This window comes from Acanthochromis polyacanthus, chromosome 12 (genome assembly GCF_021347895.1).
Source record: "Acanthochromis polyacanthus isolate Apoly-LR-REF ecotype Palm Island chromosome 12, KAUST_Apoly_ChrSc, whole genome shotgun sequence".
Classification (NCBI taxonomy): Eukaryota; Metazoa; Chordata; class Actinopteri; family Pomacentridae; genus Acanthochromis; species Acanthochromis polyacanthus.
This window is the reverse complement of record NC_067124.1, coordinates 36,412,864-36,424,081: the sequence shown is the minus strand read 5'-3', so window position 1 is coordinate 36,424,081 and position 11,218 is coordinate 36,412,864. Positions and strand designations below refer to the sequence as shown.

The following is an 11,218-nucleotide window of genomic DNA, read 5'->3' as shown; positions in this document are numbered from 1 at the left end:
AAAATTACAGTTATTTTTGGAGCCAGAAACGGAAAAAAATGAAAAAGAAGTTGGGCTTTTAACTTGCACATCAGTCAGGAAGAAAATGATCCAGCTATCAATTTAAAATCATGATGCTGCAGCAAAATCATTTAATTTACTTGTTTTTATTTGTCTTCTTTTAAAAAAAAGTAGCCTGAAATGAATCATTTTCAATAAACGGATTCTGTAAAAAACTAAATATTTTGCAGTCATTGGCGCAATCATCAAGCCTTTTGTGACTCAACTGTGACCAACAGTTAAGTGAATAAAATTCAGTAAATATTCAGCTGAACTGCAGGCTGTGTTTGAGACAAAACAGGTATGAAAACAAATTAAAAATGTAAATAGGGAAATATACACGACTGTTCAAAAGTTTGAGGTCACCCAGACAGTTTCAGGAAAACTCACTTTTATCCATGTGCTAACATAACTGCACAAAGGTTTTCTAATCAACAATGAACCTTTCATCAGCATTAGCTAACACAATGTGTCATTAGAACACAGGAGTGATGGTTGCTGGAAATGTTCCTCTGTACCCCTATGGAGATATTCCATTAAAAATCAGCTGTTTCCAGCTAGAATAGTCACTTACCACATTAACAATGTCTAGACTGGATTCATTTAATGTTATCTTCATTGAAAAAAAAATACTTTTCTTCTAAAAGTAAGGACATTTCTAAGTGACCTCAAACTTTTAAATGGTAGTTTAGATCTTATCTTTAATCTATATCATGTAAAATGACCATTTTTCTAGTATTTCTAACACACCTGTGGGTAATTTGAGAAATTTTTGTGCATACTGATTCCAGGTTTTACACTTTTCAACATTTTGCAATCAAATAAATTCAACTTTATTATTATTGTTGTTGTTTTTTGCATTAAAACTCGCTGTCATGCTGTACAGAAAACGTCTAGCAATGGTTGTTCTGTTTCCATGGAGGTGCAGGACTTTATTTGCAGTAAAAATGAACCCACAGTCAGTAAAAAAAAAAAATGTAACAGGAAACTGCTTGGGGCTCAGATGATTAATGGTAAGCGTTTTCATAAGCAGATTACTACAGGAGACTTAAATAAATAGTGTGCAGCATACTGACAAACATGAATACGACTGATACAAGCCATATACATCTTATTTATTATATTCTGCTTTATTTAGACAGATAAGGAAAACCTCTTTTGAGACCTGATCAAGACACATTAAACAGATGAACAAACAGATAACATTCAAAAGACCGGAATACAGAGAATAACTCAAAAAATATACACTTCTAAACATTATAAACCCAGTGGATAAGATGCTTTTCGAGGCATTTCTGCGTAATAGCCGCTCTGACACGTTTGTTATTCAGGGGTGCCGCATGTGTCAAGTGTTGGAGCGCAAAGCCATGAGTCAACATTCTGCTGAACATCTCGGGAAGGTTTTGTTTATTCTACAGCAGTCTGGAATTTGTTTCTCTGAGTGGATGATTTGCAGGGAGCGCTCCAAGTCTTAGGGCACCATCGTGTTTTCGTTAGCCGCACAGATACGCTGGAGTTAATAGAAACTGCTGGCAGCAGGACGTAACCCAAGAGTGGGGCAATCCCTTACTGATTCCTGCTGTGCTCTGCTGCTCGAGCGCGCAAAATAATCCAACTGGTGTCGCCGATTGGGGACTTGTTTAAGCAGAGAGGAGACTTTATGAAATTCTTTATTACCTACGAAGCTTTTCTCAATCGTTTTGCTTCCAAATAGCAGAATGTTAAGTAGTTCTGGATGTCTGGCTTTAGTCCTCCTCGTGGCGTTAACATGTGCCTCGGCCCTGATCCCCTCTCATCTTATTAGCCCCTGCTAGCTCAGGTGAATGAGCAAAACAAAAGAGATGCAGGGTTCATTGTGAAGTAAGAACAATAGCTTTTATCACCTCGCGGATTAAATCTTTACTCATTTGCCAGTTTATGAGGCACACCTTGTCGAACGCTGGCAATAAATTCTTCCTTAATGAAGGTTATTATGGGGCTTTGTCTGAGGTGTTGATTCCACTTTACAGTAATTGCGGAGGATTTAAAGTAGCGTGTCGCGCTGTTGAAATGTGCTGCGTTGTATGTTGTATTAAAAGAGGTTCAACTAATGTTTCCTAGGATTTACTGTAGAGCCGCAACACCTAGTTAGAAGCTATTTTGGTTAGCAAAACAAACATCGAATGTTTCCAAATGGGAAGACTGGCAGATTTTTCTTGTAGTAAACCGGATACATTTGGGTTTTGGACCGGTGGAGGCCAAAAAACAAGCAGTTTAAAGGAGTTTTCTGATGCTTTAATATAAGTGGTAGCTGCAGCCCCACTTGAGTTAGATTTAGTTTTGTGTCACCTTTTAGCTAAAATCAAGAAAATGACACTGCTAGCTTGACACAACATAGATATAACATGTCAAAATAACAAAAAAAATAATAGCCCCCTGTTGAAATGTTATGAATCAGTTTGGGTTTAATTTGATATAAATGAATAAATACTTTCATTTCCTACTTCAACAGGAGTCTGACTGTTTCAGGGCAGAAGAGTGTTGATCTACAAACACAACCGTGTTAAAAACGCCCCAGTTGACCACATTAGGCCCCTTTTAAGGTCCATGACAAGAGTTTTAGGCTCTGAAAAAGTGTGCTTACCGTAAACAGATGTGAGCATCATGACAGCAAAAACACAGAATATAAGTCCTTTCATTTTGATGCCTCTTCCATTGACTGCGCTGTGAGATCTGCTTAGGTGGCTTGTGTCCGGATAGTCTGGCTCAAATTGGATTAGTAAGAGATGCACCTGTTATCTGGCACCAACCACAGCTGCTGAAGTTTTTTTTTTTTAGAATAACTTCTGAAAGATTTGCGCTAAGAGACGAGAGAATTTGGCAACTGGAAGGTTTTTTTTTGTGTGTGTCTTGAATGTCATTTTGGTTTATTAGCTGTTGGAACAGAAGTTGCAGCGACCGTTACACTTCAAACCGAGCTGGTGACACGTCGCTTTTGATTCTAATGCGGGATGACTGGATGTCAGATGAAGACGAATGTTAAAATTCCTCCTCGGTGATGACAAACGTGTCTCTGTCCGTGCTGATGCTTCTCACTCGTCACGAAGACTTCTCAGCTGAATCCCTTTTTCTGCTTTAACAGGGAGATGTCTTTTTTAAATCTCCGGGCCGGTTAAGCCTCAATAACTCGCGCCTTTTTACCCAAAATATGTTGATCATTGCTTCCCTCTCTCTTGAGGAACAGAGGAATTGCATGTGTCCTGAGTCAGCGCAGGGTTAAGCAGCTTACAGCTTCCTACCCGTCTGCTCAGATATGTATCAATACACACACATGCACATGCACGCCACTCACTGCGAGGAGGGGATTTGATTCAGTTTATATTCTCAATGCAGCATAAAACCTGCACTGCTGACTTATGTAACACTGCTGTACACACACACACACACACACACACAAGTACAGCTGATCACACGAGAAGATTTCTGGAAACGTGTGATGCTGCGGCGATGTTTGCATGCATATAAATGTGCCAAAATGATTCCCCACGCACGGCTTAGAGTCAGAATCAAAACGTTTTTCACATCTCGTTAGCGTCCTGGAAAACGAAGTCGACACGCACGCAGCGAGTGTGTTGGGAAGCAGCGTGAAAAATATTCATTCTCCTGGCTCGGCTGACTCATTAAATATTAATTTGCAACCATTTTGACATTTAAGAACAATCCTAAGTATCTGGTGGCTCCAGATTATATGATTGATACGATTATGGTCGAGCAAAAGCAATGTGAGGACGTCATCTTGGGCTCCAGGAAACTCACAAATTTCTGATGAGTATTCTTGAGGATGACACTTGCGGTGCTGTACACAAACATGACTACTATTATTTTAACTTTGCTATTTGGTCAATAAAATGTCAGAAAATGCTGAAAAATGTCAAGCAAAATCCAAACTAATGTCTTTTGTGCAAAACCCAGAGATATTCAATTTACTGTCAAAAAGATGTAAAGAAACAAGAAAATATTCACATTTAAGAAGCTGCTATCAGAATTTTAAGTGTTTTCCAATGGGATTACTCGGACTAATTCATGCTGCAGGCTCAGCTGACTCATTAAATTTGCAATAACTTTCAGAATTTAGCTTTTTTAGAAGGAATGATACTAAATATCTGGCGCTCCAGATTCTATGATTGATATGATTTAATATTCTTAGGTTTCAAACTTGCAAAAGCAATGTGAGGACGTCATCTTGGGCTCCAGCAAACTGTAATTTTTCACAATTTTCTGATGACTTTATGAGTATCTTTGAGAGTGACATTTGTGGTACGGTAGTGCGGCACACAGACATGACTACTGTTATTTTAATTTCATGGTTTGATCAATAAAATGTCAGAAAATGCTGAAAAATGTCCACCAAAGCCCGAAATGACATCCTTAAAATGTCTTGTTTTGCTCACAACCCGAAGATATCCAGTTTACTGTCATAAAGATGTAAAGAAACAAGAAAATATTCACATTTAAGAAGCTGCAATCAGAATTTTAAGTGTTTTCCAATGGGATTACTCAGACTAATTCATGCTGCAGGCTCAGCTGACTCATTAAATTTGCAACAATTTTCATAATTTAGCTTTTTATAAGCAACCGTGCTGCTGGCACCAGATGTTTATGGTTGATATTTAATTTTTTATGTTTCGAGTTAGCAAAAGTAATGTGACGATGCCAGCTTATGATTGAGTTTGTAGTCCTGGATTACAGTATTCACAGAGATCATGGGAATGACAAGTGAATATTTCCATCATTTTTAAAATTAATTGTTTACTTGTGTGGACTTTAAAATGCCCGAAAATTGTGAAAAAAAATCAATCAAAGCCTCAGATGACGTCCTTTAAATGTCTTGTTTTGTCCACAACCCACTGATGTTAACTTTACCGTCATAAATAGAAAATATTCAAATTTAGGAGACTAGAATCTGAGAATCTGAGCTTTTTTCTCTTGACATAACTCAAAACTATCCACAGAAAAAATAACAAATAGTCGACTCATTTAGTAGTTGACAAGTGATTGATTAATCCAGGATCCAACTGGGATTTTTCACAATTTTCCAGCAACTTTATGAACATTTGGGAGGCTGCAGTCCGTAGTATTGTATCAGAACCAAGAAAGAGGACTGGAGCTGCAATTTTCTAGATGAGTTATTAACTTGTTTGGTCTGTAAAATGTAAGAAACTGGTGAAAGATGTCAATCAAAGCCCAGGATGACATCCTAAATACGGCCTGTTTTATCGACAACCTACTGTCATAGAGGAGGAAAGAAATCAGAAAATATTCACATTTAAGAAGCTGCAATCAGAGAATTTCAACTTTTTTTCTTAGATTACTCAGAGAAAAATGTATAATCAAACAGGGGGCAGTTATTTAATAGCTGACATTTAATTGATTAATTGATGAACTGTTGCACCTCCAAAGAGGACAAATATTAGAAACTGCCGTTAAAATCTAAATCCAGACATCCACAGCATGTGTGGTAAAAACAGGAGCAAATTTATTCATGCTTCTGGCTCAGCTGACTCAGTGAAAATGAATTTGCAACTATTTTGATGATTCGGTTATTTTGGGAAACTGTGATTTCTCACAATTTTCTGACATCTTTATGAATATTTCAGTGGATGTAGTTTGTGTTATTTCATTGTAATACACAAAGACGGCTGCAAAAAAGGGATTCTTTTCTTTACTTTTGACAATAATGAAGTTGTTTTGGTCAGAAAACGGTGAAGAATGTCGATCAAAATGTCTTGTTTTGTCCACAACTCAAATGTATTCGGTTTACTGTCACCGAGAGGGAAAAAACCTGAAAAGATTCACATTAAAGAAGCTGCAAGCAGAGAAATCTCCTATATAATCAGTCAAATTGATCAATTAATCATTTTTCAAGACAGCTGGCGATTAATTTAAAAATTGACAACTAATTTATTTATGTGTCGAAGCTCTACACAAACATCTGGCAAAATCAAATCAACACATGTGCAGCATGCATGTTAAGAAACAGCAGCAAATTATTCATGCTGCAGGCTCAGTGGACTCATTAAAAATTAATTTACATCAATTGTGTTAATTTAAGCTCATTGCAAGAGCAATACCAAATACCTCGCGGCTCCAGATTCTGTGAATGGAAATCATTTATATTTTTAGGTTTACAAGCTTGGACTCTTGAACTATTATGTTAAATTTCTACATTATTTGTTAAGTTGTTTGGTGTATAAAATGTCAGAAAATGGTGAAAAAAGTCCAGAATGATGTCCTGAAACCCAAATGTATTCAGTTTATTGTCACAGAGGAGGAAAGAAACCAGAAAATAATGACATTTGAGGAGCTGCAATCAGAGAATTTAGACCTTTTTTTCCCATAAAATGACTCAAACTGATTAATTCTGTGAAAATCGAAACTGACACATATGCTGCATGTATGTTAAAAATACCTCAATTGACTCAAAATCAGGGGTGAAAGTAAGCCGGAACGGTCCGGAACTGCGTACCGGCAAAAGATCTGGTGGCAGAACGCAGTTCCGGGAAAAGATCTGCTGGCGGTACGCCGCTCTTCCACCGGTATCTATGGGTACGCCGGTACGCCGCCTGGCCTGCCTGCTATCCATGGATATCGACCGGAATTCACTCAGCAGTACGTAAGTGCGCATGCGTGTCTACTTCCGTAACACAGCGATTGTTATGGCCAGTAGCAGCCAATAGCAAATAGGTGCGCTTGATTTATTGCACTGGGACGAGCAATAAATTACACCTGAAATGCCACACGTTCTTGTGTTTGGCTGAAAAACTTTCAACAGGATTTACCATAGATATATAATATCTATGGGATTTACAATGGTTAGCATCGACGGAATGGGGTGAAAGTAAGCCGGAACGGTCCGGAACTATTACTAATAGATCCGGCAAGAATTTAAAACTACTTTCACCCCCGCTCAAAATGAATTTGCGAAGACTGTTATTGTAATTTTTACATTAACCGCTTGGTTGTTTGGTCGATAAAATGTCAGAACATGGTGAAAAATATCAATCTAACCCAGAACGAAGTCCTAAAAATGTCTTGTTTTGTCCACAACCCAAAAGATATTCAGTTTACTGATGAAAGAAACAAGAAATATTCACCTTTAAGAAGCTGGCATCAGAATTTTAATTGCTTTTTTTCAAATAAAATTGCTCAAAATAGTTGGCAGTTTTACTAAATAAAAATACATCAACTGTTTTGATCATACAAGTGACAGTACCAAATGTCTCCAGATTCTATGAATGAAGTTTTTCTCTTTTTTTTGTGGTCTTGTCAAAGCAATGTTTTGACATCAGCTTGGGTTGTGAGAAACTGTGATTTTTCTCCTTCAGCGTAGTAGAACCACCTGTCAGCGTGACGTAACACGAAGTCAACGCTGCCACGAGCTGCAGCATCAGAACCTCTCAGGGAAAACACCACAACCTTACCAGAGGGAGGATTTATTGCAGGATTGTTCAGGTCGTTACGCAAAACCAATCAAACCCTGTGTGGATTATGGGATGATAACGTGCAGATGAAAGTTAGCCTCAGCTCCCAACGACGCGAAAGCATCAGATCATCTGAGACGGGCTGCGAGAGCTGCTTTTCTGAGCGATGAGTGCCACGGAGGAGGCTGCTCATCCCCGCCACTGAAATATACATCGAGCATCTTTAAAGAGCTCGCCGTACCTACAGGAACACCCTCCGCCCAGACAGATGGGTGCTGAACGTGCGGCTGGGAAATTACTGTACACTCGGGTCGTCACCTGGATGGCAGGATCCCAGCAGGAGCCCAAACAACACGGAAATACCCAGCAGTCCTGAAGCACCTATAAAACCCTTCAGACTGATCCCCTGTGTAATTAGAGACTGGAGGAGAAAACGCTGGTGATAATTAAAATAAACCCCCCCTCCCCTCGTTTTTCCTCTCCGTCTGTTCAAACGCACTCGGCTTTAATTGTACCTGCTTTTCCCTCTGCATTGTTCTGTCCTATTTTTCACCGTTTCTCAGGATTGAGGATTTGAATAAAGCGTAGGAATGGGATGATGAAGCGAGAGCAGATGAAAGGTCGGCATGGTGGGAGAGCGGAGCTTCAATTACTCCGCTCTTTTTTTGCTCGGTTAAAGACACGTCAGGAACAACTCGCAACAGCAGATTTGATTTGTTTGGGTTGTTTGTTGCTGTTAAGTTGCTGCTCTTTTCTTTCCGTCACCCTCTGATTGATATTCCTTTAAGATCTCGCCTCGGCGCGACTCGAGCAAAGGGAGAGAAGTGAGCAGCTGACAGTAAGAATTAAAAAGAAAGAAAGAAATTACAGTAATAAAGCAGATCTTGCGAGTGTTCGGAGCACCAGCTGGTATTTATAGCGTGGCTGTAGGTGTCGAAGTGAGAGGAGTGTGGCCTTGTGTGCTTCTCTTGTTTATAGTGAGACACAATTACCTCAGATAAAGACCAGATTACAGCAAGAGTAGATTAGATAAAGATAAATTTGACACCCAATCCAGATAACAACCTCTGCAGAGAAGTAGAAGTAGAAGGAAGAAGGAGGGAGTCTATCCTCTGTGTGGCACCCAAATAACTTCTTCAAACCTCCTCAGGTCCAAATATGGTCAAACCCAGCGGTGGTTTTTGGGGATTTGAGGGCCTGTTGGAGTTCAAAGACAACAAGATGGAGAGTTGGACATCAAAGCTCCGATCCTTCAGAAAAAAAAACGTGGCTGAGTCAGAAGAGAGGCGATGTAGGACAAAAACACCCTTCATAGACCGTGACTCAGAGCAAACCGAGGAACATACCAACAAACTCCTCATCTGCTTATCCAGGAATGCATAGTCTGCTTTAAAGTGTGTCTCATCATGCATATTTCAGGAGAACCGGTCGAGGGGAGGGTTCAGTGGAGCTCTGAGGAGTCTGTCCGAATGTTAAAGTTGATCTCGCTGGAGTTGCAGGAGTCTGAGTAGATGGAGGAGCGTGAGACGGAGAGGCAGGGGGAGGATGGGTGAGGAACCGGCTCCTGGTGGTGCAGGACTCGGGCCAAGAGGGTCGACCTTCCCTCCTCCTCTTTATTGTCTTTACCGTCCACAGGAGGAGGAGGAGAAGGAGGAGGATTTGGCAGTGATGGTCCACTGCCGGTGCTGTATCTGCTGGACCGAGCAGGAAGAGGAGGGTTCCCGAGGGGGAGGATGTGGGCTGGAGAGGCCCAGGACGCCGGCTCTCCGTCTTTACCCTCCCACTGCTCCTGACAGCCAAAGCTGTGCTGGTCCTGAGAGTCCTCCCAGCAGCTTCCCCCCTTCAGGTCCTCCAGGTCGTCTGGCGTCTCCATCCTCAGGATCTCCCGATCCCGGTTCTCGTAGAGCAGCGTGGCGGCGCAGATGAAGATGAAGAGGCCCAGGCCCATGACCACGGGCCCGGCCAGCTTCATCCTGTCCACGTGGGTGCTGCCTCGGCCCCCACCGGGCTTAGGGGCCGCCGAGACGTAGCCCACCACCGCCACACTCAACCCCACCAGCACCACCAGCACCCCCAGCAGCAGCCACACGCCCGGGGCCGAGCCCAGGTGCAGGCGGATCTGGAGGGCCTCGGTCTTCCTCAGGTGTCTGCGGCAGGCGGGGAGGCAGGCAGGTGAGGAGTTGGAGGGGCTGCAGGGTGGGCTGGCAGCTGTCATCCTCTGGCTTCACCCTGAACAAAACAGAGCAAGAAAGAAAGGAAAAAAACAACAACACAGGAGTTAGAGCAGAATGCAGCAGCAGCAGCAGCCGGGGGTGTTGGACAGCAGATAATTCACTCAGCGCTGCACACAACAGGAAATAGCAGCTTTTAATAAGACATGTGGTGAGTTAATGAGATGCCAACCCTTCCTTCTGCAGCTCCTCCGTGTCTCCGTGGACTCTCAGCCCCTCCTCAACTCCTCTGAAGCCCTCAGCCACCAACCATCAGAGACTGACCCCTGCTCAGGACCCTGTGATTTCATTTCACCGCCTCACTGCAGTCGTTAAAAAATGAAGTCACATCGCTACACTGACTGAACTCATAATTTAATTCCCCCCTGAAGCAAGTGGACTCCACGGGCGAAGGCGATAAACTGCGGCTCAAGTTGCTTTTTACGCATAGATGTGGATTCCTCTGCTGCTCGCTGCTGTGTATACATGCAGGCACTGTGGCTACTTGCCTTTTTCTGGACGTAAATCCGAAGCAGAAACGGGCTCCTTGGCATTATCAGAAAAAAAAAAAAACAACAACAACAGAGGAGTTGCGTTATTCCTCCCACTCCTCCTCCACTTTGATCCGCGCTTAATCCACACTTTAACCCAATTCCTCCGCAGATTAAGACGGGTTTTCTTCCATCCTTCGCCTCTGAGTCGGAGCGCAACAGCGCAGCCCGAGATGGAGCTTCACTAGTAAACAGTAAAAGTGGTGCAAAGCCGCTGCCTCCTCCGAGTCCGCGCTGCTTGTGCGTCTCTGCAGCCCGTGGCTCTCAGTGTTTGTGGAGAGAGGAGGGGTCGTGGGAACGTGTGGCCGGTCCAGGCCGGTCCCACGGCGAGCCCGGTTATTTATTCTCCTCATCACGATCCATCAAGTGTTTTTGTGAGAAGTTACTGCAACCCCTCCCTCGAAAAAATAAAAATACAAACGTAAAAATAACATTCCCACCCACTTTGCTGCAAATATGAACATTTTCCTGACTATTTTCAAACACTAGTATACAGCAGCAGTGGGCAGTATCACCTAGATAACTCACGATAGTAATAATAATAATAATACATTTTATTTGTGAGCACCTTTCTGGACACCCAAGGACACTTTACAGTAAAAACAAATACAACAAGATAGATAAAAAAACCATGCAAAAAGATTTTAAAAAACATACATAAAGAAAGAGAAAGAGGCTAGAGCGAATAAATCATTCTGAACAGATGAGTTTTGAGTTTGGATTTGAAGAGAGACAGAGTCAATATTTCAAATGTCATTTTAGATCGTTTCCTCTTATGAACCATCAAAAATAAATATTTAATACAGGCTATATTGAAAGTTTGCACCCCAAATTGGAAACTCTGATTAAACTGTGATTTCCAGTCAGTCTTGATAAATTAACATGGTTATAAAATGAGCCATGAACAACAAAACTTTCTCATTTTTGGACCTATCCTGCTTAGAAATGTCCTTATTTT

The 11,218-nt window shown here is 41.6% G+C and overlaps 1 protein-coding gene across 2 annotated transcripts; it reads right to left on the bottom strand.

Moving 5' to 3' along the window:
* Positions 1-6,308: 6,308 nt before the first annotated feature.
* On the bottom strand, positions 6,309-10,960 carry LOC110946938 (transmembrane protein 200B). 2 transcript variants are annotated; one of them, XM_022188425.2, is made up of 2 exons: positions 10,219-10,960; positions 6,309-9,728 (listed from the first exon to the last, which is right to left on the bottom strand). In XM_022188425.2, exon 2 carries the CDS (start codon positions 9,712-9,714, stop codon positions 8,941-8,943), a length of 774 nt encoding a protein of 257 aa, XP_022044117.2. In that variant the 5' UTR covers positions 9,715-9,728; positions 10,219-10,960; the 3' UTR covers positions 6,309-8,940. The 2 variants fall into 2 exon arrangements, with proteins under 2 accessions (XP_022044117.2, XP_022044118.2); XM_022188426.2 differs by lacking the exon at positions 10,219-10,960 and adding an exon at positions 9,903-10,212.
* Positions 10,961-11,218: the final 258 nt, after the last annotated feature.